Source organism: Acomys minous, assembly GCF_964271855.1.
Source record: "Acomys minous genome assembly, chromosome: 12".
In the NCBI taxonomy this organism is placed as follows: Eukaryota; Metazoa; Chordata; class Mammalia; order Rodentia; family Muridae; genus Acomys; species Acomys minous.
Window position 1 is genome coordinate 26,546,694 of NC_140493.1, and position 27,871 is coordinate 26,574,564.

Here is a 27,871-nt window from a genome sequence, read left to right on the forward strand (position 1 = left end):
AGCTGCAGGAAGCCCCGGGAGCACCGTGTCACCACTAAGTGTAGACTCACAGGGCAGAAAGCCTCTGTGGGCTCTCACGTTTGATGGGTGGATTTTCCTTTTGTGGCCAGCTGAGCCATCAACAGCAGCACACTGCATAGAAAACCTGGAGCATTGTCAGACAACTGACAAGGATCCACAGTTGTAGGCTGCCCGGCTCAGTGCTTCTTCCTAGGATGACGCTTCCGATGCCGGATGAGGCAGGAGCTGTAGGCAAAGGCTTTTCCACATTCCTCACAGCCATACGGCTTCTCTCCAGTGTGTGTTTTCTGGTGCTTCAGAAGGTTGGAACCACAGTTGAAGGCCTTTCCACACTCCCCACATTTAAAGGGCTTCTCGCCAGTGTGGATTCTTTGATGTTTGGTGACATCTGAGCTGTGCCTGAAGGTCTTCCCACACTGGTTACACTTAAAGGGCTTCTCTCCAGTGTGAACTCTCTGGTGGCGGATGTGATCTGTCTTGTGTTTAAAGATTCGCCCGCACTCACTGCACTCATAGGGCTTCTTCCTCTGAAAAGGAACAAAGACAGGAACACCCTCAAAGTCATCTTTAAATGAGGCGTCAAAGGCGTCAAAGAGATGCGCCTCGTCTTCGGGACTCAGGACAGGCTCCTTGCGGGGCTTTCGTTTTGCCCTTTTGGTGGGCTTTCTCCCCCGTGGCGTTTTCTCTGCTTTGAGAGTGGCCTTTTGCACACCTGCTTCCTCCTTTGGAGCCTGGGTCTTCTTTTTTCTGGTTGCAGGCTTTTCCATTGCTGCTCCTCGGAAGTAGGGAACACCCTGGAAGCCAGGGAAGGCTGAAGGGGCTCCCAGCCAGTGGCTGCCTGGCTCCTCCTCTGTGACTCCACTGTCAGGGAGAGCTCACCACATCCTGCTTATGAAGCTGCATTTGGACACCAAGCTGACAGAACCACTGTCTTCTTGCTTCTGGGGGCAAAAGCATTAACAGCAAGTCAAAGGCAGCTCTTAGGGCTGCAGTCCCTCCCTCCACTGTCTTCCTAGCTGCTCATTTGATGGGCTTCTCAGTCTAAAGTGGACTCTCCAGAGCTCTAGGCCACTTCACTGGTCCATAGCATGCTCATCTCTTTGAATGGCATCCTCACTCACTCAGCCACTGACCAGAAGACACTCCTTGGCCTGGGTGCAAGGTTTTCACACATCCCAGAGAACTCCATATCCACCATGGACCAATGGCCATTTTCCACTTCCCCCAATGGAACCTTCCCTGTTCTTTCTTCCCTTATCCTTTCTACCTGTCCACATTGGACCTGTGCATATACCCTGGAGCAGGAAGCAACTCCATCACAGACAGCCTGGTCTTGAACCTGGAAAACTCAGGGCTGTCCTCACAATCCGCAGCAGCCAGCAAAACCCACTGCACCCCCCAAAGGCTGCCCCTTGTAACCGTGAGCTCCCCCCCTCTCTACATGACCCCTCTTTATCTCCAAAGCTGCACTATCCCTTTTCCCTCTGGAGGCCTGAAGAGGTGGGCTATGCTGGCAGTCCCAGCTACAGCTCCCACACCTTTCCAAAAAACACAATTGTCATTTTGGGAGCACACTGTTTTGTTTTTGTTTTTTCTCTAAGCATTAGACAGATGCCCACATATCTAACCCAGCAGATAAAGTTCTTATCTGGATTCTGAGCACATTTTCCAGGTAACTATTTGCTAGGTGTCCCCTTGCACTGTCTATGTCAGCCTCTGAAAGTGTTTGTCTCTTGTGAGACAGCTCAGATGGAGACACCTGAGAGTCCCTGTCTGACAACATCTTAAAAGCTCGGTACCAATTCAAACACCACCACGCTTGTGAAAGGAATGACAAACGGGACCCAGGTGTCTGTGTTGGCTCACCGCGGCTCATCCTCACTGAAAACTGAAATAATCATTAAAACCAGAGTAGACCCCAGCGACTGCCTTATTTGCTCCTTCCCTTCCCAGGCCTGTGCACAGGAGTAGGTGCGAGTGATTCATTCAGGCAACTTAGTTCAATTCAGGTAGCATAACGACTCGGGTCCATTAAAGTGCTGCTGGCGAGACAAGGAGCTCAAAGCACCCAGCAACAAGGGTTCTTCGCTAGGAAGCCCGCCCCACCTTCCCCGCCTCCAGGACCTCCGCAACACCGCCCAGTGGTAGGCGGCCCACGGAGAAACGACCCAGAAGCCGGCCTTCGCTCGGTCGGGGACACCGAGCGCACACGCAGAAGATACCTGGTGGGTGCCGAGCGCAGACGCCGGCGGAACTTGGCCGTGGGCAGACAGGCGGACAGGCGAGCAACCGTTACAATCCCCACTTAGCCCGCTACTCCCGCCTCTCCAGAGCCCGAAGGCGCCCGCCCCTCTGGTGCCGCTCTACCTTCCCCGACCTCTCGGTGGTGCTGCCGCACGCTCCCGTAGCCCCGCCCACCGCTCTAAGCATTCTCTGATGCCGCTCTAGGGCCCTAGCCCTGCTCTCGGTGGTACCACTGTTTGCTCCGTAGCCCCGCCCGCTCATTCATGCCCTTCTGGCGCCGCTCTAGGAGCGGTCACCAGGCCTCTCTGTGATGCTGCGTCCACCTCTCCCCGCCCCTTCGGGTCCGCTCTAGGAGACACTGCCCGACGTCTCTGTGGTGCTGCGGATGCATCCTTACGCAGAGCTTGCGGGGGATGCCAAGAAGAGGTTATGCAGACTTCCGAGCTGCGGGCGGCGCTTTTCTCCCGGCGTTCACGGGAGCATAAGCGCCTCTTCTAAGGGCTCTAAGCCGTCTGTAGTCCTCGTGTCAGTTTTTTAGTCGTTGGGCTTGTCACCTGTGTTGCCCGTCAGCCCCGGGACGGTGGACCCAGTTGTGCACGAACTATGGCCGCCCTGGATCCGTCCGATACCCGCCCCTTCAGTCCTTGCCTCAGGCCTCCTCTGCTCTGTCCCCAACCCCGGGCTCCTAGCCTTTATCTCCAGATACTTAAATCTAGTCGCTTCTTCTCTTACTCCGACTTTTTGAATATATTCTCCATCACTGTATTTTGTCCAGGCTGGCTCTGAAATAGCCGCCTCAGCTAGATTATAGGTTTGCCCCGCGGCGCCTGAAAGATCGTTGCAATTCCAATGCAGTTACGACAAAGTGATGGAGGGGCTGCTGTGTGCTTGGCCGAGTCTCTCTGGGGAGCCATTTTGTATGACTAGTACACAATGTTAGGGCCTCTAGTGCTGGAGAAGCTGGTATCTCAGACTAATAGCAAACCACTGGTCTGTCGTCTAACCCCATCACCCTTGTAGACTCAATGCCAATATGCTAGACAAATGCAATTGTTCAGTATGCAACTCAGATTCACAAGAGCAGTTCATTCAGCCTCCTGATGGGAGCTGCCTTCGCGCTTTGTGCACCACAGCTTTGGATCCTTTGTCTACTGAAATACTTGTCACAAGGTTGTTGCGGAGCCCCCTCCCCCCGCCTCCTGATGTTTCCTTTCCCTGGGACCACGCTCAGGGATGCCGTTGCTAGGTCCCACACTTAATGTTTCCTTTTGCAAGAACCGGCCAGGCCGCTTTCCAGACAGCCTGTGCCATTTCTCATTCATTCTGCCCCACTAACATTTGCTATAGGGGTGTAGGCATCTCCTTATTTGCATTTCCCAGAGGGCTAGTAGTCTGTGTGGTTTTTGCCATCTGCATATAGTCCCCCGTCTATTATCTATCCTCTATGAGATGGGTTGAGCTGCATGTGGGTGGATTGTAGGCACCACCTTTATTGGTCTGGCTCTCAGGCTTGTCCCCACCCCCACCCCCACCCCCCACTGGTTCATTTGTGGAATGAGTTCTGATTTGGAGTGGCTACTCCATGGAGAATTATACTCTTCCCTTGGTGGGACTCAACTGCTAGGACCATGGCCTGGGCTTGCTCATGTGGTCCAAGATTTTCTTGAAGAAGGCAATAAGGTGTCTGCTGCTGAGAAGCCCTGGTGTCTGGACGCTGCCTTGAGCCATCTGAGCACATGTCCCCTTTGTCTGGAGGGCTGGAGTACTGGTGTACGCTGTGTAGGGTCAGCTTGAGGAAGTGCTCTCCTCAGTGATGGAGAACTGAGGCGTGTCTGTGTTCTGGAGAATTCTTTAATGGCCATTTACATGGGAACCTGGATCCAGAGAGCTGGGTACCATAGAATCCCATGGCAATGGGTTGTCCCTGTGTCACTAGCTTCTACAAACCACAGGGTCCTTAGAAGGGCAGTGGCAATGGGTCTCCTTCCTTGGGATCTCCTGACTTTGGGGATGACACTTGCTCCCCACCCCTCACTCTCCACCCCCAGGGTTTTACAGCCCAGCAAGGAACAGTAAGACCACCTAAAATAGATGCTTTCTGTCCTGGGAGGCAAGAAGGCTCCGGAGAGCTCAGAGGAATCAAATTCCTGTCAGTGAAGCTGGAACTCTTGTCCAGTAGCAGGCCAGAAGAGGAGCAAGTGACCCTACAGTGGGTATTTGTGGCAAGTACACAATGTCAGAAACAGAGATGAACACATCCGTGTCTTTTCACAATTTCAGAATTTATTTGAATAACAAATTCACTAGCTACATTGTTCCTTTGACTGTTATTTGTCAAGTGGTCCTGATTTGCCATGATTGTGACTGAGGCAAGCACAGATTCCTTTATATCTATTGCAACTACTAATGTTAACTTTCTGTTTATTGCCTCAAATGGCACACAGTAGGTATTTCCACAGCTGTAGCCATGCCGCCATCCCTCTACCAATCCATCGTCTATCCGTAAGTAGGTTGCAGAATGGCTGCAGCAGGGTTAGAGAGATTGCTGCAGAATTCAAAGAGGCCTTAGTGGAGGTAGAGGCAGGAAACTGACAGGGATTCAGAGTCCCTGGTGGGTGAGATAGCAGGTCCTGGTGGGGAGCTGCTGTTAGAGACACTGGCAGAGCCGGGTCCCAGAATTAGAGTTCAGCGGGGCTGCGGTGTGTAATGGAGCTCAGGAAGTGAGACCTACGACTGTGGAGGCAGTAGAGGCAAAGGACAGAACCGTGTCCAGATGGGCAAATAGATGGGGAGATGGAGTTGACTAACTCGGCAATGAGGACCAAGCTGAGCTGAAGCCCTTGGTGTTAGCATATGGCCCCCCAGTCTGCCTAGCAACCGGTGACATCATTACCTACCTGCCACTAGGTGGGCCAGCTGCCCAGGATATAAAAAGGGCAAACCTACCTTGTCTCCCTCTCTTACCTCTCTTCCTCTTATGTCTCCTCCTCTCTCTCTCTCTCTCTCTCTCTCTCTCTCTCTCTCTCTCTCTCTCTCTCTCTCTCTCTCTCTTTCTCCCTCTTTCTCTCTGGGGTGCCCCTCCCCTTCCCTGCTCTCCTATACTCCTATAATAAACTTTTCCATATCATATCTGTTGCCTGGCATCTTATTTTTAATCATTAAACTCTGGGCAGTTGGGTGTACTTTGCTTGTTGGTTCCTCAACTTGAGGACAAATGACAGGTTTGTGGGAGGCTGTTCCCATTATACTATTGGGTATCTTCTATTTTTCTTTTTTAAAGATTTATTTATTATTATGTATACAGTGCTCTGCCTGCATGTGAGCCAGCAGGCCAGAAGAGGGCACCAGATCTCATTATAGATGGTTTAGAGCCATCATATGGTTTCTGGAAATTGAACTCAGGACCTTTGGAAGAGCAGCCAGTCCAGTGCTCTTAACCTCTGAGCTATCTCTCCAACGCCCCCCCCCCCACTCCTTTTAAGATTTATTTATTTATTTATTTATTTATTTATTTATTTATTATACAGTGCTCTGCCTGCATGTACACTTGCAGGCCAGAAGAGGGCAACAGATTACATAGATGGTTATGAGCCACCATGTGGTTTCTGGGAATTGAACTCAGGACCTCTGGAAGTGCCGTCAGTGCTCTTAACCTTTGAGCCATCTCTCCAGTGGGTATCCTCTTAAAATCTTTTTTCTTTCTTCTCTTTATGATATGTGTGAGTATGGGCACATGTGTGCCGTGATATACATGTGGAGATCAAAGGACCACTTTGATTGTCAATCCTCCCCTTTTATCTTGTTTGAGACAGGCTTTCTTTGTAGTTTGTTGCCACATGCGAGAGGCTACCTGGCTGATAAGCCTTTGGGGATTGTCCCTTTGCCTCCTCCCATCTTGCCATAGGAGAACAAGGACTGTAGATTGTGCTACCACTTTGGGCTTTCCCCATGTTATTATAAGGGTCACAGCTCAGGTTCTTATGCTTGTACAATAAAAGCTTTACCCACCAAACCATCTCTCCAGCCCCATTTTTATTCTTTAAGTTAAAAAAGATGTGTGCGTGTGTGTGTGTGTGTGTGTGTGTGTTATGAGCATGCTTGTATTCAAGGGTGTGTGTGTGTGTGTGTGTGTGTGTGTGTGTGCCCTGTGCACATGTGCAAGCCAGAGGAAGACAACATCAGGCATTCTGTTCTGGCATGCTCTCTCTACCTTATTCCTCTGAGACAGGGTCCTCACTGAGCCTGGAGTGAGGCTGTCAGGAAGCCCTAATGATCCCTTTGTCCTCATCCCCCCCCCCCCCCCAGCTCTGGGCATCTGTGCAACCATGTCCAGCTTCCTACTTGTGTTCTGGGGTCTTGAGCGCAGATCCTCATGTTTGCATGGCAAGTGCTTGCTTTAACCCCTGGACTATCACCTTAGCCCCAAGAGTGGCTATTTTTATAGAGTTATTTACATATTTTTATTTTAATTCTTTTATACCTGTGTTGTTAATATGGTTTTGGGTCAAAATCATAGAGGATCTAAGTCATTTCTTCTGCCTTGGGAGAAGACATGCCATCCTACAGGACTCCAAAGATCATAACATTGCTATCTGGCAAGGGCCTTGTGGTAAAAGCCTTTGTCACCTCCCTTCAGAGTTAACCCAAATGGCTCTGTCACTCACCTGGGCAGAAAAACACTCTCAAGAAAGCCAACTATTCCAGAAATGTTAAGAAAACCGTCTAGGCCCAGCAATGACTCAGCAAGTAAAGGTGCTTGCCATGAAACCTGGTGGCCTGAGTGTGGTCCTAGGATGCACGTGGCAATGGCAGATTCCACAGCGGCACAGGCTTTATTGGAAACAGACCCGTGCAGGGCAGATCTCTACTGCAGGAAAGCAGAGAGCCCAGCATTTGCTTCCAAGCTGGGATGATTATAAGGCAGAAAGGGAAAGGGGAAAGAAGAGTGAAAATTGTTCTTTTAAGGCCCACTGTTGGCTGTTGCTAGGGGTAGCTAAGGAAATCAGGCCCGTGGTGGGTAAAAGAACCGCCCCCACCCATGGCCACTGTTACCTGGACTGGAAGGCTGGGGAATGCCAAGAAGCAAGAAAAACAAGTCACTGGGAACCAAATTAGTTTCAGGAACTGTCGTTGTTTAACCAAAGTGAAGGCGCTTTACCCAGTGATGTGGCCACGGCTGACAGGTCCCACCTCCAGACTATCAGCTGTGGAGAGAGAGCTCACGGGTGAGAGTCAGGCTAGGGCTCTCAGAGGGCGACTAAGAGTTCCTCCAAGTGAGGAAGGGTGACTCCAGGGTGACTGGAGGTTCTGTTGCTGAGTCCTCGGTTTATTGGTCTCCTAATGTGTAAAACATTTGAGCTTTGAAGGATGCTAGCCCTGAATGTGCTTTGATTCGTGGGAACCTTCCCAAACCTTGAGAGACAATGGCAGGAGCAGTGAGATATGGAGGAAGGACAATGCTCACGAGAAACACTAAGCTCGTCCTAAGGTTAGGCAATTAACCCTTCAGGAATCTGTTTTTATATTTCTCCTTAGCAAGAAAATATGCTAGGAGTGGGCATGTTGCTGGAGTACACTCTGCAACCCCCCCCATTTGCTGTGTGGAACTATCTCCTCTGAATTGGAACACCCCCCCCACACACACACACACAAAGGGGAGGGTTCTAAGACTCCGTTAGTAAGCAAAGTGTGTAAGATTTACAAGGCTCCCCCTCAAGGTTACAAAAGCAGGAAATAATTGCCTGGGAAAGGAGACTTCCGCACTAGGCCAAGGTACCTGCAAGCTATGCAGAAAGCCCCAGGGATGCAGAATTTGTGAGCTGTCTCCTGTGTTGGAGGTGAGATTTTTTCTTTTTGGTCATGCCTCCATAAGTAACCCCCAAACAATGCACTGGTTCACTGAGTTAGACGCGGACGGCTTCTGTCTTCTTCACTCTATCATTGGTGTCCCGTCTGGAGTGAGTAGATGTGTATTCACACCACCCCAGGAAGAGTCACACAACACAATGGGGGGGGGCGCGTTTCCTCCTCATAGTGTGAACTGTAAAGGCAAAGTGGAAGCCTGACTTATAGCTACCATCAAGGAATTAGGAAGGGTTATTATTTGTTTGGGCCAAAATCCTTTCAATAGTGACAAAGCCAGACAGGGCCTTTTAGGGATGCCTCAATGGTTAAGAAGAGCCTTGGCTGTTCTCTCGGAGGACTTGTGTTCCATTTCCAGTACTCACACAACAGCTCACAATCGGCTGTAAGTCTGGGTTCAGGGGATCTGACACCCTCCTCTGGCCTCCACAGGCACTAAGCATGTATATAGTGCATACACAGGCAGATAATTCATACACGTAAAATAAAACTAAGTAAGTAAAAAGAAGCCAGAGAGTTGATGGAGAAGACTGTGGATTACAGAGATCCAAATAAGACCGTGACTTCCACATCCACATCATTGTCCACAACACTGCTATTTGGCAGAACAGACAGGATCTTTTTTTTGTTGTAGTACACCTTGCTAACACTTTTACAACTACCTTTATAGGGTCTGGAGATGTCTCTGAAAGAGAGTTCCGCTCTCGTAGAGGATCTCAGTTTGGTTCCTAGCGCCCATGTTGGGTGGTTCACAACCTCCTGTAAGTCCAGCTCTGGAGGATCTGATGTTCTCTCCTGGTGACCATGGGCAACAGCTACATAAGTGGCACACACACACACACACACACACACACACACACACACACATACACACACACACACACACACACACAGACAATTCATGCATATAAAATTAAGTATAGACATTTTGTTTTTTTGTTTTTTGGTTTTTTGAGACAGGGTTTCTCTGTGTAGCCTTGGCTGTCCTGGACTCGCTTTGTAGACCAGGTTGGCCTCGAACTCACAGCGATCCTCCTGCCTCTGCCTCCCAAGTGCTGGGATTAAAGGCGTGCGCCACCACGCCCGGCAAGTATAGACATTTTAAAAAACCTTTAAAAAAAGGTTTCACTGTGTAGATGATAGGATGCCAGTCTGAGTGTCTTCCAGATTTAGAAAAGCACCTGGAAGTCATAAGCACATTCAAATTTAGGACCAAGGATTGGGAACCCGATCCACTGCAGGTGCGAGGACTAGGCACAGCTGTGAAACTTAGGGATGTCTTATGGTAGGGTAAGATATGGATGATACTTAACAGTTATTCAGAACCTTCTAGAACTCTCTGTACCCACAGGTATAAAGCGGCTTCAGGTGTTCCTGGGCTTCTGGAACACTGGGGTGCTTCCATGCGTCACCTTGACAGAAAGGTGGATGTGGGATGGAGCAGAAGGCTCAGTAAGGCTTTATAATTTCTGTAGGACGAACAAAACAGTTGTATGCCTCAGTCTTCCAGGGTCCCTTCATGGTAAAAGTCACCAGAAGCTCAGAGGGCTACAGTTAGGGGCTACATAAGAAATGACTTGAGCAAAATGTTCCTAATAGGGTTTTAGTCTCAGTCATAGAAAAAGATAGGAGCTTTGTCTACAGTGCCAGGACAGCAATTGGTAGCTACGTATAAAGCGCTGTGACAGATGGACTCCATAGCTGGTTCCATCTCCGTGACAATGAAAGCAGCCTATCTGATGAAAGCCTGGGAGGATGAAGGGAAGCCTTCTGAAGGGCCAAACCTCTCTCTGGGGTGGCAGCTCACACTGACAGTGCTTGCAAGCCCTCTCCCCAATGCCATTTAGGTTGCACTGGGTTCAGTGTCTTTTCAAGCCACTGAGTCCTTCTCAGTGGCTGAACCAACAGCCCCACCAGGCAAAGTGCTCCTAACAGTTCTTGCCACAGAGATGGTAGAAACAAGGTCACCAGATAGGAATGGGTGTTTGCAACCATATGAAGAAATGCTTTCACCATGTGGCCGGAGAGAAGACAGGGAGGGATAGCCCACAGATGAGTTAAGAGCAACTTGAATGGTGCCAACTCTGAGACTTGACCTGTGGCATCATCTGCTGATGCTTGGACGGTATTCAGTGGGGGGAGGTGGGGGAAGAGAGAATTGGCAGGCTCTGGGTTGGCCACTGTGAGGACAGCAGATGTGAAAGGGATGTATAGCCAAGCTCAGCAGAAACCAGAGTCTCTAGTGGTTCCTCATATGGCAGCACACAGCCAACTGAGCCTTCCTGGATCCCAGAGATCAGATGTCTTTACCAAAATATGAAATGCAGGCTGCCTGCCTTGGGTACCACAAGAAGCAGTTCGATGGGTTCGTATAAAGTCTGATCCCCACAGAGAGCCAACATAGGCTAGGGAGGAGCCAACATCTCCATGACAACCTTGTATATTCTGCACGCTGTTTTGACACCTGAGGTCTGCTTCCAACTAGGACCTTGGCAAATACATGCTATGATGGGACAGGTCCACCATCTACCTGTCCCCTATGTGACTGGCAAGGAGACATCACAGGGTTTATGCCTGTTGGAGGGGCAAGCAAATATGCTCTCATCTGCACACTACCATGGGGGGCCTCTGACAAGCATCACTATGTAAACAGACAGTGGCGATGCCACCCATCAAGGGTCTCCCCCAACTCAGTGTTACATGTGGACACCCCAGAAAACCAGCAGTCACAAATGCCGATGTACACAAGTAGGCTGAGAAAGTCCAATAGTACATCTACCTGCCTATAACACTACAGAGGCTGAGTGTTTGAAAGAATGGATTACTGTAACTGCAGTTAAAGACTTAAACGCAGAATGTACCCTAAAGATCTAGAGAGAGGTGGTTCCCATAATTGAGAAGGTTATTGAATACAAACCCCAGTGGCGGAGTTGATTACCTCATTGTGAGTTGTTGGCGTGGGAGGCTCTTGGGGTCTCCTATAGCACATGGGATGTTGCTACTGTGTCTGGTTATATAATAGAACTAGACAGTAAGCTGCTGTGGCTGGAGGCACCACATGCTGTGGCTGCAGGACCTAGGGGAGTTCACCTATGACTGATCTGGAAGCTTCCTTCCTGTGGCCTTGCCTTCCTAGAATCCGAAAGCACTATGCAGACTGCAGGAGAGCTGTCCTCAACTTTCCTGCATGGTTGCGGGCCCAACCTGCTGCAATATGAGCATGCCAGGCAAATGTGCTCCCTGGTACAAAGTGGCAGGACTGTTAGAGGTTCAAACAACCGGTTTTCAGATTGAATTTAAGGCCCATTCCATGGTATATTTGCTACTGTAAGCCAGGACAAAAACCTGTGGCTAGAGAAGCCATAGACCCCAGCGTGAAGGCTCTTGATATTGTTGGTTAGAGGGATGTGATATCCCTGTCAAGTTACCTTCCAAACATTTGTGCCTACACCCGTAGACCTCTGCGGCTATCAGACTGCCCAGTAGAAATTCTTTTTATGGCTGCGGAGGTTACTGCAGAAGTCTGCAAGTGGCCAGACTGCTGGATTTGTGGACATGGGGTCTTCTGTAAGAGTAACAAGTATTCTTAACTACTGAGCCATCTCATAAGCCCCCCTCCACCTGACTTTTTATTTTATTTTATCTAAGATGGGCTTTCTGTGTGTAGTCCTGGGTACCATGGAACTCCGTAGACCAGGCTGGCCTGGAAGTCAGAGATCTGCCTGCCTCTGCCTTCTGAATGCTGGGGTTAAAGTTGTGCGCCACTGTGCCCACCTCCATCTTATCTCTTGAGATATGGTCTCAATCAATGCCAAACAAGCTTCACAGAGCCTCCTGTGTCAGCTTCCCCAGAGCTGGGATTACAACCATGCTGCCCAGAGCTGGGTACAATCGTGCTGCCATGCCCTGCTTTCTTTCTATGTAGTGTTAGGGACTGGCTTAATGAATACACGGAAAGCACTTTATCAGCTGAGCCATCGCCTCAGTCCTCTTTTTTGATTTTTAATTTTGAGACAGGGTCTCATTAGTTCAAGGCTGCCCTTGAACTTACCTTCCTGCTTCACCCTTCAGATTTAGTGGGGATTATACAGCTGAGCTGCTGTGATATTAGTGTCCATTGTCAACTTGACAGACCCTGGAATCACCCAGGTGGCACTCCTCTGGCCACGCCCATGAGGAGACTACTTTGACTGTGGGTGGCACTGTTCTGTGAGCGGGGCTTTGTGGACTGTAGAGAGTGGAGAAAGTGAACCGAGAGCTAGTAGTCTTTCCTCTCTCTCTCTCTCTCTCTCTCTCTCTCTCTCTCTCTCTCTCTCCCTCCCTCTTTCTCTCTCTCTTCCTGCCTTTGACATCCCTGCCATGATGGTCTTTGAGCCAAAAGAAGCCCTTTCTCCCTTAAGCTGCTTTTGTCAGAGTATTTCATCACAGCGACAGGAACAGAAAGCAAGACAGCCCCATGCCTAGTTTGTGAGACTTAGCTCCCCGGCTTGGATTTCTCCGTCATCATTCTAGGCATGAGGGTCTGTGGCCGTTGTCTACGGTAGTGCTGTGGCGTGCAATGCCCATCCCTGAGGAGGAGAGAGAGAGACGCTGTAAGAGTTGGGGGAGGGATAGAGCACAGCTGTCTCCTCTGAGCTTGCTATGGCCATTACCATCACAGAAGCAGAGGAGCTGTGGTGACCTCCAGGGGATTTTGGGCCAATGTCTTAGGTGCTGGTTAGGTTTTTGTCAACCTCACACAAACCAGAGTCAACAAGAGAGAAGCTTGGTTGAGAAGATGCCTACATCAAATTGGCTTGCAGAGGAGTCTACAGCAGCGTTTTCATGATTACTGATGGATGTGCCCCAGCTTACAGTTCCAAAGAAACATTCTGAGTTCTATTTTTTTTTAAAAAAAGCAGGCTGAGAAAGCTATGGGGAGCAAGCATTCCTCGTAGCCTCAATTCCTGGCTTCCGGCTCCTGTCTTGAGTTCATGCCATGACTTTCCTTCATGGTGGACTGTGATGGGGTCATGGAAGCCAAATAAACCCTTTCCTCAGCAGGCTGGCTCTGGCTGTGTTGTGTTTTGTTTTATCGTAACAAGAGAAAGCAAACTAGGACAAAGAAGTAAGCTGACCCGTACAGCAGGCAGTGAGGTCTACAACACTGGGCTCTTGAGGGAAGGGCACAAGATCTGCCCAGAGATTCCAACTGCCATCCCTCCTGCCCAAGGTGCCTGCCATTTTAGAAATGCTAAAGTGTATAGAGGTTAAAAAAAATTAGTGTCTGGGATTTTTCAGTGGTGCAGCTGCCTGTGAGTCACTCAAGTCCCTGTGTGTAACCTCATCAGACTCATTTATACATTTTTCCAAGCTAAACTTGGTGGGATCTTACTTTAGTCTGTTGGCTCCCTATTTAGAGTGAACAGTTGTTTCTTTTATGTGAAGTGTCACAAGACAGGGCACAGACACCCAGGACACAATCTAGGGGGACACCCTCAGGGTCTATATGGAGGGGAGACCCTCTGAGTCTGGTAGTGGACCCCAAGGGGTTTCTGTAATACTGGGTAGATCTAGGCCTGGATCTAGGACAAGACCGTCTTCCACATTACTCCAGCTGGCAGGTCACCATGGGCCCATACAAGTAAGAAACTAAGGGTTTTGAGCCCCAGTATGTTCCCAAGACCACCCAGATGCCATTCTGTGGCCTTGGGCTTGTGTCACCTGGGTACCACTGGCCGGGGAACTAATGCCTTCCTTTTTGTTCTACCAGAGCCAAGCCACATACATCTCTCTGTCCAGGTCCCCAGAGATAAAATTGGGAATGTCATGAGAGAATGGAGCCAGGTCAAGGTAGCTCACAGCAACACCACCTAGCCTCTTAGGCTAACAGAGTATCTTTTTTCCAGGCTGAACTTATGCCTCCAGACCAGGCCATTAAGGTGCAAGACTCACTCCAAGACCACCAGCCACCCTATGGTCCCCCATCTGGAGGTGCGTACATGTGTGTGATGGCTGAGTGTGACTCATGGCCTTAGTACCCATGAGTTCCCAGAAGCCAGTCCCTCCACCTGACAATCCTTCTGTCTCCCTGGTCTCCCTGCTGCTGACAGACTAGGAGTTCGGTCATCTTCTGAACGGCAGTCTGAAAGTCACACTAAATTCCTACCTGGCCCCATCCCATCCTACAGTATGGCTGTGTTCAGAGAAAGGCAGTTAAGGCAAGACCTGGTCACCAGAGTTTGCCCTGATCCAATTCGACTGAACAAGAAGAGATCATGATATAGGCATGGCCAGAGTGATAACCCCACTCTGAGGTTGTTAGGCCACAGTGTCAGATAGCAGGCACCCGGAATGTTTCTTTGGAAGCATGACAAACCTTCCATTTTGTTTATTTATTTCTTGTTTGGTTGTTTGTTTGAGATGAAGTCACACTCTGTTACCCATCCCACCCTCCCACGTTGGGCGAGTAGATGAAAGCCACTGCAACCAATGGGCAAAAGCATCTGTTTAAAAAAAAAAAAAATTGCAGTCGGTTCCATTTTCTGTTCCTGGCACCTGAAAGCAAATCAATGTTCTGGGCTCAAGCTAAGTGATCTGAGCCTTGAGCTCGGTAGAGCAGGGCACCTTTGCTGAGTGCTCCAAGCCTTCCCAGGAGCCCAACACCCAGGAAGGAAGGGCCCGCAAAGGACTCAGAGTATGATGGGGTCTGGCAGATGCTCTGCTTCTCAGGCCGATCAGGAGCCAGCTGTCATCATCTCTCCCCACCTGCGGTACAATTCTCATCACCCTAAAGCTATGGCTGTCAGCCAGGCGGAGAAACGTAGAAGCTGGGAGAGAAGAGAGCCCCGAGGGAGGGCTGCAGGAGTGGGAGCTCCTGGCTTAGTGCTACAAAGAGCTGAGCAGGGGGCCTCAGGGGCCAAAGCCTAGCAGATATTTCTCTGAGGGAGCTGCCTGCCTTTATTTCAGGGTCCTCTGGAGATGCATCTGGGCCCTGGACTCCCGGGCTCAGGGGTCTATAGGAGCAGAGGTAAAGATAGTTTGACAACTTGATGGCTGCCTGCTAATTTGCTCACACAGGCAAAGATGTCACTGGGAAATCTGAAACTTGCTAGAAACGAGTCTGCGGTCGCAAGAAAATGGCCACACAATCTCAGGCATGCTGTCAGCAAGGCAAAACGTTTTCCTTCTGGGGCTTGGAAAGATGGCTCAGCCATCAAGAGCACTGGCTGCTCTTCCAGAGGACATAGGTTTGATTCCCAGCACCCACACAGTGCCTCTCAACCGCCTGTAACTCCAGGCCTGTAACTTCTGGCCTCTTGGGGCACCAGGCACTCACGTGATGCATAGACATACATGCAGACAAGACGCCCATAGGCATCTAATAGTAAAATTAAAGTGTTTTACTGCAGATGGCTATGTGTCCATGTTAAATCAAACAGGCAAGCACATTTCTTTCTAATGCAAAATTGTCCTGTGCTTCACTCTGAGGGGTCAGAGGTTGGCCTTGCATTCTTAAGCTGTTGGCTGACTTAGAACAGGGCAGCAGATAAACGAAGTGCATTTCCCCCCCTAAAAAGAGAGCACATATTTGATTCAAGAAGTGATGCCCCTGGGGGAATTTGAATTTCTGCCGAGTGAGTGGCTTTTTTGTAATTTTTGAAAAATGGGAGCTTCTTCTTATTTAACCCTTTGGTAGAAAAGAGTATACATTTTTTTTTACATTACCCATAGAATTAAGAGACAAACTGGGTTCTGGAGGCAGATGCCTTTAACCCCAGCACTCGGGAGGCAGAGGCAGGTGGATCTTTCTGAGTTTGAGGCCAGCGTGGTCTACAGATAGAGTTTCCAGGACAATGAAAGCTACACAAATAAACCCTATTTCATGAGAGAGACAGAGAGAGAGAGAGAGACAGACAGACAGACAGACAGACACACACACACACACACACACACACACACACACACACACAGAGAGAGAGAGAGAGAGAGAGAGAGAGAGAGAGAGAGAGAGAGAGAGAGAGGTGGGTGTTGGGGGTGGGGTGGGTGTTGGGCACAGCCGGGCACAGTGGTGCCTGGTAATTTAATCCAGCACACAGAAGGCAGAGGCAGACTGATCTCTGTGAGTTTTGAGGCCAGCCTGGTCTACAGAGTGAGTTCCAGGACAGCCAGGGATATGTAGAGAGAATCTGTCTTTAAAAAAAAAAAGAAAGAAAGAAAGAAAAAAGAAAAGAAAAAGCAAAAGCAAAAGCAAAAGCTGGGCACACTGAGAAAGAAACCTTTTAACCCCAGGGCAACCTTGGCCCGATCTCACCTCTCAGAGTGAGTATGGTGCCATCCAGTGGGAGGAGACATCTCTAAGTGGCTTCTGGTTTGAGTTTGCTTACTGTTTGTGTCTTTGGTATCGTTTCCAGTCTCCCTGAACTCAAGTCCTCCCTCCAGTCTTGGGCTCTTTACCTCTTGTCCCTGTGGCTGTGGGCACAGGCTGACACTATGTATGTGGTTGGGACTGCGAATTGTGCCTCCAGAAGAATTGGCAGGGGACTGGAGAGATTAAAGCATGTTCAATTCCCAGAACTCTCACATTTGAGACTTAATATCTCATTCTGAGAACGGAAGGCGGCAAACAAAGCTCCCTCTTTGTTTCCCTGTGCCGGCCTCAGGAGTGCGTGACAAAGCCCCCAAGGTTACAGATGGTCACTCAAGGTTACAGGCAATCAGTCACAAGAGCTTGTCTCCTGTCATCTTTTCTCCACGCAAATACTGCATCGCCAGCATCCTAGTCCCAGCCAAAGACATGCGGTCATCCTCAAAACCCCTCTCACTGCCCAAGGTCTATAAGTCCCTGTCTCACATGAAATAAAGGGGCCAGCACCACCTACTTCATCAAAAGTAGTCTGAGACTTGTCATTTATTCTGGGGAAAGAAGGCTCCCCTCTTTTTCAAGAGATTCATCACTGGACATCCTCTGACTCCTCACACCACTTTGTCCTTTCCCCAACTGAAGCCGCCACCGACTCCGCCCTCATTGCCCCTGGCTCGGGTATTCAGAGCTGCCACCTGGCCTGGTACTGGCAACCCAGCAAAAGGAACAGTAACATTTACTGTGGAGAGAAATCTTGTCTCCCACACCTCCGGCTGAACCAGGAATCTTCTGGCATGGATTTCAGTTCTGTGTTCTGCCCTTCTCTGTGGCATTCCCGGGAGCAGCAGAACTTTTGACCCCATGCGTCACCCTTTTCCACCCGGAAGCCAAAGGTGCTCGGAACTTCCTGTAGGAGAAGCACCCACTTCCTGCTGGATGGTGTCTGGGCCTCCTGGGAGACAGGGAACCATGGCATAGGTATTAGATGCCCATTGCCCATGTTGTATTCTGTGTGTGTATCATGGCTGATGGGCCAGGGAGCAGAATTAAAAAGCAGAATAGCCCCATGGGCTCATATGTTCAAATACTTGGTCTCCAGTTGGAGGAACTGTTTAGGGAGGATTAGGAGGTGTGGCCGGGTTGGAAGAGGTGTGTCACTCAGGGCTGTCTCTGAGGTTTCAAAAGCCCACACCACTCCCAGTATTCCAGACCTTCTTTCTGTGTCATGCTCGTGGATCAGATATAAGCTCTTAGGGGCTGCTTCAGTGGCAGGCTTCCCTGCCTGTTGCCGTGCTCCCTGCCAAGGAGTCATCCAAGAAACTCTTTTTTTTTTTTTTTTTTTTGTAAATTGCTTTGGTTGTGGTGTCTCTTCATAGCTATTGAAAACACACACACACACACACACACACACACACACACACACACACACACACACACCCCTTTAAAAAGTTCTACCTCTTCCTGTAGTGGCACATACTTAATGCCCACTGGCATAAGTGGAGGACATTTAAGATGCAAGCCACACTTTTGAGAGCAGCACGCGGGAACACTGGAGGTTGAGGCTAATCTGGGCCACATCCTCCTTCAGTTCTGCAGCATAAGCTTGGACTTGTGGGGAAGTCTGTGAGCTTGGGAAACTGGTTCAGATGGGAACCTCATCAGAACCCAGCACCACCTCCCCCTGCCTGGCTGCAGGATTGGGCACGGCCCCTCCCTCTCATCCTGTTGTTCTTTCTTGGGATGACATCCTGCACTGGGCTCTGAGATAAGGTCCAGGATGTCTTGACTGGGACTGGCACCTCTGACCTGCTTAGGAACTATGGGAACCCAGTGGGTGGCTGGTTGGTTGGTTGGTTTTGGTTTTTCGAGATAGGGGTTCTCTATGTTTCTTTGGCAGTCTTGGACTGGCTTTGTAGACCAGGTTGGCCTGGGACACACAGGGATCTGCTTGCCTCTGCCTCCCCTAGTGCTGGGATTGTAGGTGTGTGCCACTGTTCCCAGCTGTGACATTCCTTAGATGGCAAAAATCCCAGGGAATGGGTCTTGGTTCTGTAGCCACCATCATGTGACCTTGAGCCAGATTCTCATATCTGAGCTTCCTGTATCCTTTGTCGGGGTGGGGTGGGGTGGTGGTGGCGGGGTGCTGATCACACCCACCTTCACCAGCACACTCCTCTGCCTTAGAGCTCCAGTGGCTCGAGACAATTTATTCTCTCTCGGGGCACGGTGGGGCAGGAGGGCTGACAACGGTAGGAATGGATACTGACGGATGAGCTTCTCTATTCCCAAGTTAGTCCTTGCTCCCCTCTGAAGCCACTGGATGCACTCAGTGCCACCGGCACTCGCCCAGCTTGACCTCAGCTGCTTCCCCAGAAGTGAGCAGTAAGACCCTGGAAGAAGAAAGGGAGGCAGGAGCCCAAGGCAGGGGAGGCCCTACCGCAGTGACTTCAGACTGAAATAGTGTGTCTAGTGTTTCTGAACTGGGTGTGGCTAATGAGAGTTCTTTTAGTCCGAAGAGACTGGAGCTAGCACCCATGGGGCATTTGTAATAAACACACACCCCAGTGGGTCGGCTGAAGGGTCAGTCCTATGTGTGCTATGGATAGTCAGGCTTGGGGCACCTCAGTGAGTTCGCTCCCATGACACAGAGGCGATGAGGTGCATGTGGGTCCCAAAGGTCATGGAGTTGAATGGGTGGATTGAGGATTTTAGCTCAGGAAGTCTGACTCCTGAGCTTTGAACCATTCAGGGCTGTGGCTCTGTGTGTACTGAAGCACGTGTGTGAACATGTCCAAAATGTGAGCAACAGAAAATCAAGGCAGTTAGCTTCAACAAGGGAGTTTATTTCCCTTGAGAGGGTATCTTGACCTAAGCAGTGCAAAGCCGGTGTAACACCTTCTGTTTATTGATGTTCCAGAACCTTCTTCCATGTTGCCCTGCCATTCTCATGGTGCTTCCTCATGGAAGAAAGGGCTGCTGAGATCCAGTCCGCAGGAAGGAGGAAGGGGAAAGAGGAGGAGATGCCTTCTCCACCCAAGGGCTCTGTCCTTGCACAGCCCAGCTAGGCACTGACACTTTATTGATAAGGGAAAGGAGAGATGCTGGATAGAAGGGCTTTCTTATTGCATGCCAGTGAGCAAACGTGGCTTTTAGGAAAGGACTCTAGGCCTCAAGTTCTCGCAACACTGAGCTACCGAGGACCTAGGAGTTCCTTAAGCCTTGCTACTTGTTGCAAGTGTTGGGGACACTGAGGTCCATCTAAGTCAGCAGTGGAGTAGTGGCCCAGGCTTAGCCTTTTTTCTCCCATCCCAGAGCTCTGCCTTGGCACCAACTGCTGGCAGAAGTCTGCCACAGTGCAGCCAATGGAGCCAAGAGCTTAGCCAATAGGGGTCATACCCAGTCAAGAATTTGCTCACTTGCCAAGTGGCCAGATTCCTTGCCTACTCAAGGAGATGCTTACATGCCCAACAGCTAGGAGCTTCTCCTCACCAGATCAGCTACCCATCCATCCAGGCAGGGATGGGTATGCCATCTATGTCTCTGCCTTAGAAGCCCATGGGGCTTTTTGACTGTTCCCAGACCTGCTGTCTGTCTTGGGCTCCTCCTGGAGGCACAGGCTAGGAGAGAGGTTCCGGAATGCAAAAGAGGATGGATTTCTGGGCCAGGTTGCAACTGGGAAGTCGCCAACTCAGCAGCTGGGCCTCCCTCCCCCTTTCTGCCTCCCCCACGCCCACCCTCATTCCTTAGCTGTAGTAGGTGCACCTCACCCTTGCAACTTTCCTGGTCTCCTTCCAACACCTCCTCCCTCCAGGCCGCTGTAGGCTCACCCTGCACCTCATGCCCATGAAAGGGTTGATTTTTATCTAGATGGCTCTGGGGGAAAACTTGCAGGCGGACAAATTCATGACCCGGCTTGTCATTTTCTCTGTGCAGCTGGGCAGATGGGGCCCCTGAAGGCTGAACGTCCCCAAAGCACTGGCAACAGACACCTGGATCTGAGGCAGACATGTTAACCTGTGCTGCTGCCCATGGGCAGTGGAGGGACGACAGGGAGGCCTGAGGGTGAAACTGAGGGCAGACAATGGCCAGAGGAACTGCAACTGGCTAGATTGCAAACGACATTCAAGTTTATTCTCTGAAGCTGGTTGTGGGGGAGGGGAGGCCGGGGGGGGGTCCTGGTAGGAGGAGGACCAATCTTCAGGCCCCTGATGCCCATAGACTAGTGAGGAAGCTAAGCAGGAGGGCTATTTTACCAAACTTGGTCCAGCCTGAAGGGCATCCTGCTCCACTACCCTGGGGCCGATTAGCCTTGCCACCACCCTTGGGTAAGCTAGCCCCATCACTCCGAGGACGGGCAGCCTTGATAACCTGGGGGTGGTCAACTCTGCCACCTTGAGGATGTCTGGCCCCACCATCCAGAGGGTTGCCTGCACTGCCACTTTGAGGATGTCTGGCCCCACCATCCAGGGGTCTGTTTGCCCGGCCACCCAGAGGGTTCTGGATTTGGGGGCTCTGCCAAGGTAGAATATTGCACAGTGTGGACTGGCAACAGGTCTGGGTCACCTGGGTGCCTTCCACTGTCTTGATGATGGGTCGGCAGGTGTCGGCACACCACATGGAGTGGGTAACCAGGAGACCTTTGTCTGGGGTGGGGGGAAGAGCAGGGGGGAGAACAGATGGTGAGGAGGGTGGAGCATGGGCATTGTCGTGGGCTCTTTCTCCGACCCCCTTCCCTGGGTGTGCCTCCCCAGATGCTCACCAGTGTTGCTATGGGAGATGAGTGTAGTGCAGAAAGCCTCGCTGTGGGAGCAGTTCTGTATCTGGTTGCAGTTCTCCCCAGTGTGAAGCACCTGGCAGAAGTAGCACTGTAGGGGCACTGTGGGCAACAGAGCAGCTCAGGTGGGCAGTGGGCCTCCAAGGGCTATGCCCAAGTCCCCGCCCCCACCACCAGTCACCAGTTAGCTCTCCTGAAGGAGCCTGTGCCTGGAACTTTTAAGAAGAAGAATAGAGCGTGGAGCTCAGGTAACGTGAGACCCAGGGCTCAGGTTTGGATGGGGCTGAGAGGGGCAGACCTGGGTGTCGGCTCCATGTGGAGAAAGCTGCAGCCCAAGGGGAGAGCCAGTGTGTGGGCATGCTGGGGTTCCGGGCTGGAATGTTAACGACTTGCTCTGCTTTACCCTCAGGGATGGGAGGTAAGTGTTAGAGGGATGCTCTGTGTAGAGCAGGAGAGCTGGGCCCTCAGCAGGAATGGGGTACCTCTGTCCCTGCTTCCAGGGATCATGTTGGTCTCCTCTTCTTCCTCTTCTTCGTCATCGTCATCATTATCATCATCGTCGTCGTCATCGTCGTCACCGAAGATGTCTCTCTCTGGCCCCAACTTCACAGCGCCACCTTCTTCTCGTGCCCACCTGCTCCCTGGTGGTGCAGGGACATCAGTGAGCCTTGGGTACTCAGATGCAGCGGTCACACTCGGGGTTGAGCACTGAGTCCTGATGTTAGCATTCCCTCTTTTCCATGCCCTTTCCATTTTATGCAAGGAGACAGAATTCCTCCCCTCCTCCCCAGCCCCTGCAGAGCTGAAGCAGCCAAGCCAGCAGCTGGCAGAAGCAGAAGAGCCCAGGCCTCCTATCTTCTTCTCCAAGCCCTTGTCCCTAGGGTAAGGGCTTCCTGGAGGTACTCATGGGTGAGGACTGGGCCACCCCCTCCTCGAAGTGACCCTCACCTGGCTGTCCAATTAGTAGCAATATTAGGAGGACAGCGCTGAGAGGTTTCATCCTGGTGCAGGGATGTTCTGTCCACTGGCGCAGTTCTTGCTCGGGGTTCTGAGGCTGCAGTAAGTGGGACGCAGGGCATTACTGGGGGCTTCCCGTGGCCCCCACCAGCTCTAACCTCAAACAATGGGCTTCACATTGGTCTCTAGCTGCAGGCGCCGGGCCAGAAACATCACTTCCGTCCAGGAACCTCGGGGGATAGAGAGGAAGGGCAAGTTATTATATTGGCCTTGGGTGTCCCTGTCCATCTGAGCTGTTCCCATTGCCTGGTGGGGACTACGAAAGGTGAGTGCTGGTCTCAGGAGTCACCTGGTCCTGTCCTGGCTCCTTGCTCTCCAGGCCTGAGCATTGTCACGCTTGCTGTGAGCCTCGTCCTAGGTTGCATCAGTACCTGTCACAAACCTCTAGGGACCCTGGCTACACAGCCATAAGGGCTCAAGACTCTATAAGAGGGCCACAGGCCAGGTGCCTTCCACCCGAGCAGAGTCACGCAGCAGGGTATTCAGATAAGAGCACGGCCTGTCCAGCTACAGCTCCAAGAACCACGCCTCCTCTCACCTCCTGCCTGTGATGTTGCCGGTCCAGGCTCCTGCTGCTAAGGCCTCCTCTTCTTTAAGCAGGCTGTTCCCTTAGTAACCACTTTCCCCCCTTCAATCTCTTTATAAGTTACTACCCTACTGCTCACACTTTCTGGATGTCTGCCCCCTGATAGTGCAGTCTGTAACCCCTTAGGGATACCACTACCACTGATAAGGCTACAGGAGGTAGGTCCCCTTGTCACTGGGCCTCTGCACCTAGGTAGGTGTTGACTTGGAAGCAGAGAACCTTCTGGGACTAGCTACCGTCTACCTGGCCTAGGTTCTGCCTGGCAAAGCTCCAGGCACTGTCTCCCCCAGTGTACTCGGTGTGAGCCCTTGGACTCCTCTGCTCTCTCCCAGAGTGCAGCATGGAGGGGGCCACCGGGCACTGGACAAGGGTCTGTCGATGTCAAGCTCTGAGGAGTCTGCTTACTTTGTGGCTTGGGCCAGCTCCTTAACTCGCCTAAACCTCACTTTCCTGGATCGTCAATAGGGAGTGGAGAAAACATTTGTGTCCCAGTTCCCTGTCCCTCAAACTGTCTAACCTGGTCTTTCTCCTGGGGTGATGTGACCATTCAAGGACCAGGACTGACAAATGCAAAGGACAGGCCATGGCATGGGTGGTCCCTTCTGGGTGGACTGGAAGACACTTCTCTGCTGCCTCAGCCATGAGCATGCTGGGCCTCTGTGCCTGCTCTTGAACTCTCTTCTTTCCCAGCATTTGGGAACTTGCCCAGCCTCCTGTTGACTGCAGCTCCTAAGTCCTTACACCCATGTTTTGTTTTGTTTTTCTCCAAGTCAGGGTCATGTGCTTTCATCTTTCTTCTGGCTCCATCCTCTGTAAGGCAAGTGTTTACCTCTAGGTGCCAGCTGCTTCCTCCAGGGGCAGCTGGACTTGGTGAGGGCCTAGGCCTCCCAAGGCCCTGTAAGGAGAAGTAGGCTTGCTACCACACCTTCCTCCCATGGATTTAGGCTCTGTCAAACAGTTTCCTTGAGAGCCTCGCTCCTCTTCTGCCAGGGTCACAAACACCCGGGCCTGAGCTGGTGAGAATTTCAGAAGAGTGAGAGCAACATTTGGGAAACGTAAAGGGCGGTGGTGTGGCGACCCTGGCTTCGGTGGGAGGTGCACATTGTCCCCAGCACTGCACACATCCCTCCCAGATCCAGAACATACTGTTCCCAGGCCTACAGGAAAGGCTGCTGGTGTCTGGTCCAGCTAAGGCAAGGGTGATGGCCCTTCGGTGGAAAAGAGGTCGCCTGCCTGATACGTTGGCCACAGATAACCTCCTGGGAATCACTTTGTTCAGTATGCATGGATCCCCATCTCCATGCCTTCCCTGTACCCCCATACAGGGGGTACCTCCTCCATAGTCATGGCACATCCCCGGAAAGCCCAAGAGTCCTGGCTTCTGGCCTGCAGGCCTTTCTGCCTGGCCTTGCCTTTCCTGCATGACTCTTTGGGCTCTGAGGATGCTACTGGGACTCTGGGCCCCTTCTCACTTTGCTCTTTTTGGCAGCAGCTGTCTTGGCCTCAGACCTTGGTGCTGGCTGTGGACTGGGAAATCGTGGCTACTTATAATCTCTCTAGTAAGGCAGCTGATGAGGTGACTGATGAGGCTGGGCAGGCAAAGGTACTACTGAAGGCTATGGTCTATTGTCCTTGTGTGTGTGTGTGTGTGGGGGGGTGTACACGGTCCCATCTTGGCTTCTGGGGACACCCAATGGCATCAGATTGAGAACTGTGCCATCTGCAAGGACACTCTTTGGAGCTGCAGCAGTTTAAAGAGGCAGCATTTGGGGGTTACATCTGGTGTCTGCATTGAGATTAGGCCTTTGGGGCAACACGAGCTGTAGATATGCCAGCCTTTATGCTCACTGTACTACTGGGTTCCCTCCGTTCCCTGCAGCTGACCCTCTTCCTGTTCTGCCTGGGGCTCCTTTCTTGAAGCAGGCCCCAGATCCTCTTCCCTGATTCCCTCAGAGATGGTGTGTAAGTTCTCCTGGGCCAGACAGGCCCCCCAGTCTCTTCTTGAGGCAGCCATGACGCATGGGTTAGGGCTCACTCACCTCTTTTTTCCTCTGAGGTGAGTGACATAAGGGACATAAGGGACACTCTCACCACAGCTTCAGAAGGCCTTTCGTTGATGACCTCCTCTCAGTGGCCCCACAGTCCAGGACCATGCTGTGCCCCTTCTCTGATCCCTAGAGCCCCTCAGCCATGCACATCAACCTGGAGAGTCCCTTTTCCTTGGGCCGTGTAGGGGACAGCAGAGCTCGTTGAGGCCTCACCGTGTGTCCTTGGTCTTCTGAGCTTCACATGGCCCCTTAAGGCTGGAATCTTTGTAATTGCTCTCCCAGCAGAGAGTTCAGCCCCTTGCTTTTCTGAGGAGGCCAGTCAAGGCCCAGCTCTGATGTCCCTCACCACTGTGTGGACTATTGGCACCTCCCTTTGGAAAATATACAGGCAAAGGCCACTGTGTGTCATTTATGACATCTGGTCAGGCATCTATCGCCCTCCCCGCTGTGTGGTCAGAGTCTAAAAATAATTAACGCCGGGTACTCTACAATGGAGTGGAAGGATAAAGACACTCTTCACGTCCCAAACTGGAAAAGGAGGAAGTGGATAACGAAGCTGCTTCCTGCTTAAAAGAAAGACCCAAGTTCTGGTGTGTGACCTCACAGGGGACACCACATTCCTGGGCCGTCCGTTGTGTTTCCTCACTGTCCCAGGTCTGCATGCATCTCCTTCCAGACCTGTACCACATACCTGTCCCCCCCAAGGTGGGGACAGTGGAAGCCTACAAAGGAGTGGCCTGATCCACAGGCCCAGGAAGGCAAGCTTTTGGTGGAGGGGGACAGGACGCTGACCTGGGCCAGGGATCTCTGGTGGGGGTGCTCATGTCCAGGAGGCTGTGGGCTGTGGGGCCTGGGACAACAGCTATTGGAGAAGCTGCAGTAGTCAGCTCCAGGCACACAGGGCTGGAAGGCAGGAAACAGAGCTGTAGGGCACCTCACGTGGACCCTGCCAGATGAGATTACAAAATCCCAGATTAGGTGCTTCATGCCACAGCCCCACTAGAAGGAGTTAAGGGGTCCTATTGGAGCCCAGCATCTCCTATCCAAGCCCCCTACTGTTGACAACTCTGACCACCCTGGGGAGGGCAGGCCCTGCTGAGCCAGGGAGAGTGTCGCCTTGGTGGCTTATCCTTGTCACTCCTTTAGGATCCTCAGTGAGAAGTGAGAGAGAAGGGAAGACCTGCTCAGGCCTCCTGCTGGAGACCCGGACAAAGCTGGCTGATCCCCGAGATCAGGAAGGGCACTTCACAGAATTCAGAGTGCCATAGAGGCAGGGGCTGTACCGCCTGGAGGTGACCCTTGCCTTGCAGCCTTGGGCTTCCAAGGGACCTCAGTGGGTTGTGAGAACAGTATGTGGGACCCCCAGACTAGGGCCCAGAATGGGGCAGAGGTGTACAGCTTGACCTCTGATGTCCCAGCTGGGACAGACACCTCTGTGGTCCTGCACACACCACTCCCCCTGACGTCTGCCTTAGCTTCAGCTGGGGCTCTAAGGACCTTTCAGACCCTGGCTGCTGTATACTGAGCCTCAAAATCCATAAAGTACATTTTAGGAAGAGAAACAAGGACACGGGCTGTCTGAAGATGGCTGTGGGGTGTGGGCTAGAAATCAGACCCCAGATCCTGCCCTCCCCAAACCACCCCCCTCCCCCCAGGGCAGCAGTGGGCACTGGTAGCTTCCTGTCCCTCCCCAAGTCCTGCGAATCCAACTAGACCATGCTGGATTCTTTTCTGCACAACAGCACTTTATCTTGGCCAGGGCCCATCCCTGTCTGGAAGCAGCCTTGGCTCTTGGCCTGGGGGGCTTTGCCTGCTTTTGCAAGCCGTGCCCTTTTAATTGAATCATTCTGTGAGAACAGTTTGTCCCTTACCATAGAATGTACCAACCTCTAAAAGAAAAGCAGCTCCAGGCGCAAATAATGATTCAAAACTGGGTGGTCCTCACAATGGGAGTGGGCCCTGGTGAGGCCTGGGGTGCTGTCCCTGGTGTGACCCCTTAAAAGCCCAGCCGCTGGTTTGGGAAAGCCTGCTCTTGAGTTGGGCTTCAGTTGGGCTCTGAATAATGACTTGAGTGTTTGGGATATTCTAAAGCCACATTCAGTTTGGATCAACTTCATGGCTGGGGAACAGGTCCAGTGAGATGCCCAGTCCAGGGCTGCTCTTCAGGGGTAACTGCACAGTGGGGACTATGCCTCCAGCAAGGGCTGTGCTTCCTGACCCAACTCTCTAGCCCACAGGGCAAGCTCAAGAGGTAGTATTTGAGGGTATTCCAGGCAAGGCTACACTATGGAAAGGTTGGGCCCTGTCTTGGGCTTTCTATGGCTGTGAAGAAACCATGTTCAGGAAAGCAAGTTGGGGGGAGAAAACAGTTTATTTGCCTTACATTTCCACATCACTGTTCATCACTGAAGAAAGTCAGGACAGGAACCTGGAGGCAGGAGCTGATGGGGCCATGGAGGGGTGCTGCTCATTGGCTTGCTTCCCTTGCCTTGCCTTGCTCAGCCTGCTTCCCTATAGAACCCAGGACCACCCAAGGGATGGAAATGCCCACAATGGCTGGACCCTCTCCTGTTAATCACTCTAATTAAGACAACGCCTTCCAGGGTTGCCTACAATCTGATCTTACAGAGGTGTTTTTCTCAATTGAGGTTCCTTTCTTTCAGATAACTCCAGTTTGTGTGTCAAGCGGATGTAAGACTTGGTGGCACAGGCCCATAGCAATCAGGCATGATGGGAAGGAGGGCTGGACACTGGAGAAGTTACAAATGGGAGCACTGGAAGGGGTGTGGCTCCTAGATCCTTGGGCAGGGGGTTCCATTCTACCTGGGAAACTGGGCCTTGTGTTTGGGCATCTGCAGCATTTTCAGAACCTTCAAGTGGGTCAGCCGAGCAGGGCCATGGGAAACTGCCAAGGACCTTCAGTCTGGAGTGGGATGCAGAGCTGGAAGGAAAACGCTGGCATAAGAGATGCCCAG

At 51.5% G+C, this 27,871-nt stretch overlaps 2 protein-coding genes across 2 annotated transcripts; both read right to left on the reverse strand.

The window, feature by feature from the left end:
• Nucleotides 1–55: 55 nt before the first annotated feature.
• ZFP41 (ZFP41 zinc finger protein) lies at nt 56–2,423 on the reverse strand. The gene is made up of 2 exons (XM_084749294.1): nt 2,244–2,423; nt 56–962 (listed from the first exon to the last, which is right to left on the reverse strand). Exon 2 carries the CDS (start codon nt 786–788, stop codon nt 198–200), a length of 591 nt encoding a protein of 196 aa, XP_084605420.1. The 5' UTR covers nt 789–962; nt 2,244–2,423; the 3' UTR covers nt 56–197.
• Nucleotides 2,424–20,576: 18,153 nt separating this feature from the next.
• On the reverse strand, nt 20,577–25,238 carry GPIHBP1 (glycosylphosphatidylinositol anchored high density lipoprotein binding protein 1). Its single transcript, XM_084749295.1, has 5 exons — nt 25,110–25,238; nt 22,194–22,432; nt 21,728–21,886; nt 21,231–21,347; nt 20,577–21,114 (listed from the first exon to the last, which is right to left on the reverse strand). Exons 2-5 carry the CDS (start codon nt 22,243–22,245, stop codon nt 20,669–20,671), a joined length of 774 nt encoding a protein of 257 aa, XP_084605421.1. The 5' UTR covers nt 22,246–22,432; nt 25,110–25,238; the 3' UTR covers nt 20,577–20,668.
• Between the last annotated feature and the right edge of the window lie 2,633 nt (nt 25,239–27,871).